Source organism: Cyprinodon variegatus, unplaced genomic scaffold, assembly GCF_000732505.1.
Source record: "Cyprinodon variegatus isolate N-32 unplaced genomic scaffold, C_variegatus-1.0 Scaffold2183, whole genome shotgun sequence".
NCBI classification, from domain to species: domain Eukaryota; kingdom Metazoa; phylum Chordata; class Actinopteri; order Cyprinodontiformes; family Cyprinodontidae; genus Cyprinodon; species Cyprinodon variegatus.
In genome coordinates this window covers 26,762-29,569 of record NW_015152636.1, presented here as the reverse complement: position 1 = coordinate 29,569, position 2,808 = coordinate 26,762, and the positions used below count along the sequence as shown (strand labels likewise).

At 35.0% G+C, this 2,808-nt stretch overlaps 1 protein-coding gene across 1 annotated transcript in view; it reads right to left on the bottom strand.

Moving 5' to 3' along the window:
* Positions 1–1,021: 1,021 nt before the first annotated feature.
* LOC107105237 (deleted in malignant brain tumors 1 protein-like) overlaps positions 1,022–2,808 on the bottom strand; it is a 3,559-nt gene continuing 1,772 nt past the window's right edge. The window contains exons 3-4 of the mRNA XM_015405363.1: positions 2,018–2,308; positions 1,022–1,921 (exon numbers count right to left, since the gene is read on the bottom strand). Of these exons, the coding sequence (XP_015260849.1) occupies positions 1,608–1,921; positions 2,018–2,308 (605 nt within the window). The 3' untranslated portion in view covers positions 1,022–1,607. The remainder of the gene's footprint in view (positions 1,922–2,017; positions 2,309–2,808) is intronic.

Genomic DNA, 2,808 nt, shown 5'->3' with positions numbered 1-2,808 from the left:
CTACAAATGGCTAGAGAAGGTTCATTTCCTGAGCAGACCAGATCATCAAGCCAGATTTGTTCCCAACTAGTTGGGTAGGTTTTTTTTGCAACAGTGTGATTGTAGGGTCTATTAAAAAAGAGGCAACTGTGGAGGTTTTATTGCATAATGCAAACAAATGTGTAATAAGTTTTGAAAGAAATCTGAAAGTGTCTATTTCTTGACAGTTACAAGATGTCAATAATTGTTGCAACATACACTCCCTAAATCATTATTTATTCAAATCTATGATGATATTGTCAACAACAAAAAAATTACGCCCTCCATTAGTAATAAGAAAATTTGTATTTAAAAAGAAGACAAGTCATAGCAACATTTTTGATTCCACAGAAATTTTTATTATTTTTTTTATTTTTTTATTCTCCCATAAGTCAACACCATAGTTTTGCATTTACACAAAAAAACAAATTTTGCTTCCTCTGATCAACCCATAGCTCATTGACATTGCTTTATACACAGCAAGTCATAAATGGAATAAAGACACAAAGGTGCAAAGTCAAAAAAATTTATATCCAAAAATATTAAGTAAAATATAGTTAAATATTAAGTAGCTTTAGTAGCTAGATCACTTCTAGTAGCTAGACCACTTCTAGTAGTGGCATTGTGTTTACTGTATGGAACATATTGAACATCCTTAAATGTTTAACCACCCTAACTATAGGATATTAAAATGCACTGGGTAAAGGAACTATATATTATCATAATCCCTGTAATATCCCTTGAATTATGCTAATAAAAGGGAGTGTTGGCCTAGTAGTTAGAGCAGTGGGCTTGTGCTCTGAGAAGGTTGTAAGTACCCGGTTTGATCCCCACACCCTGCATTCTGGGTCCCTGAGCAAGACCCTTAACCCCATACTGTTCCCCGGTTGCCGCACAATGGCAGCCCACTGCTCCCTAAAGGGATGGGTTAAATGCAGAGATAAGTTTCTCAAGTGTGAGATCAATAAAGTTCAATTATCTATTTTTTTTATGGACGTTATTGTTTGTTTCGTTGTGTAGAATTCTGAGAATAAAACAAAAACAGAGGTCATAGTAGTAACCTTTGCTGGAAAAACTGAAGGAGAGACCCTAAAGAGGGAAAAAAAGAGAGCTTGCAAAGAGAAAAAAGGAAAACAAAAAATTTGTTTTTATCTAAAAGGAAAATGAAAAGAATTTCAAATCTACATTCTTCATCCTGACATAGGTGTTTTCACTGTATCAGTGTTTTTTTCCATTCACATCAAGTTACTCACACAACAGATTTCATTTATTAAGATATTTTTTACCAGCCTTAAAGACCCCACAGAGTTGTTACATATATAGAAAACATATATTAAAGAACTGCTTAAAACATACAGGATCATCCAAACATGATCCTTTTGAGATTAATTCCCCACATATATATATACGAGCGGCTGTGATGTGTATGATTATAAAAATCCCTTTCTTTCAGGGCTGCAAAAAAGTGTGATGATGTGACATTGGTATTTCACAGGAGAGGAAATGAAGATGGATTAAAGAAAGGGATTAACTTTAAAGAATAAGCAAAATAAGTAAAAATTCACAAACCCATGTTTATGTACATGACCTTAGGTATCAGTGATAGAAAGTGGAAGAGTATCACTTACAGGTGATGTTAGAGTTCGAATTATTACTGCTTTTGTATAATAACAGTTGTAATATCCCTCATGATCAGAGGTGACTTCAAGAAATCTGAATATGGAAGAATTGGTGCTTGACGACTGACTCTTCATATTGTAAAAATTACCGTTGTTTGGCCTTCTCTGCAGAGTGAATGATCCATTCAACAACTGAGTTGAGATTGAGCAAGTGATAGTGACAAGTTCACCAAACGTAATCACACCTGCAGGTTCAATGGTAATGCTGGGTTTTGGAAGAATTGCTACAAAGAAAACAAACAAAATATTGACTTAACATTCCATACATAAGTCATCCATTGTGCATGTCAGAAATTAGTTAAAGTGAAAAGATACACTACCATTTAAATTTAGCTGAACAGAATTACTAAAATCTGTGATGAAGTCTTCATCAGAAACCCTTATTCGAAACTGACATTGATATGATCCCTCATGCTCAAAACCAATTTGAGGGATATAAAAAGTAGCAGAGCTGCTGTTTGACTCAACAGTCAGACTAGATTCATCTGAGGTCCATTTAAAGATGAATGTTCCTCCAACTTGTCCGTTAGGGACCAAACAAGCGATGCTGATATTCTGACCCAGGGTGATGTCACTTTGAGGGTTTATGGTGATGGTGGGCTTTATTAGGCCTACAAACAAGAAACACATAGAGCAAATTACCAATTCAGTTTTTCTTCAACCTTTCACGATAAAGATCTTACAGAATTTAACAAATGTAATAGATTTAGTACCCGTAATATGGATGCAATTCACAGAATACATTTGCTATTCCACCAAAGCCTAACTGGTGAAGATTCTGAGTCATCCAGGACTTAGTCATTCCAAAAAAGTTTAAAAAGCAAAGGACTGGACTAAAGCCTTCCTGGGTGGGAAGCAAAATGTTTTCAAGCTTGGAAAAAAGTCCAGTGAATTTTTTTTTTTTTTTTTTTTTTACTTTTTTGAATTATTAAAGCCTAGGTTGTTGCATGTTTTCAATTTGGTGCAAAGTTGGCACCTGTTAAAGCTACAGTGTGTAACCTTTAGCGACATCTAGCGGTCAGACTGCAGACTGCAGCAACATGAACACAGCCCCCCCCACGAGGTTTGCTTACATAGATAATTTTACAGATAGTATTTCATTAGTCTGTGT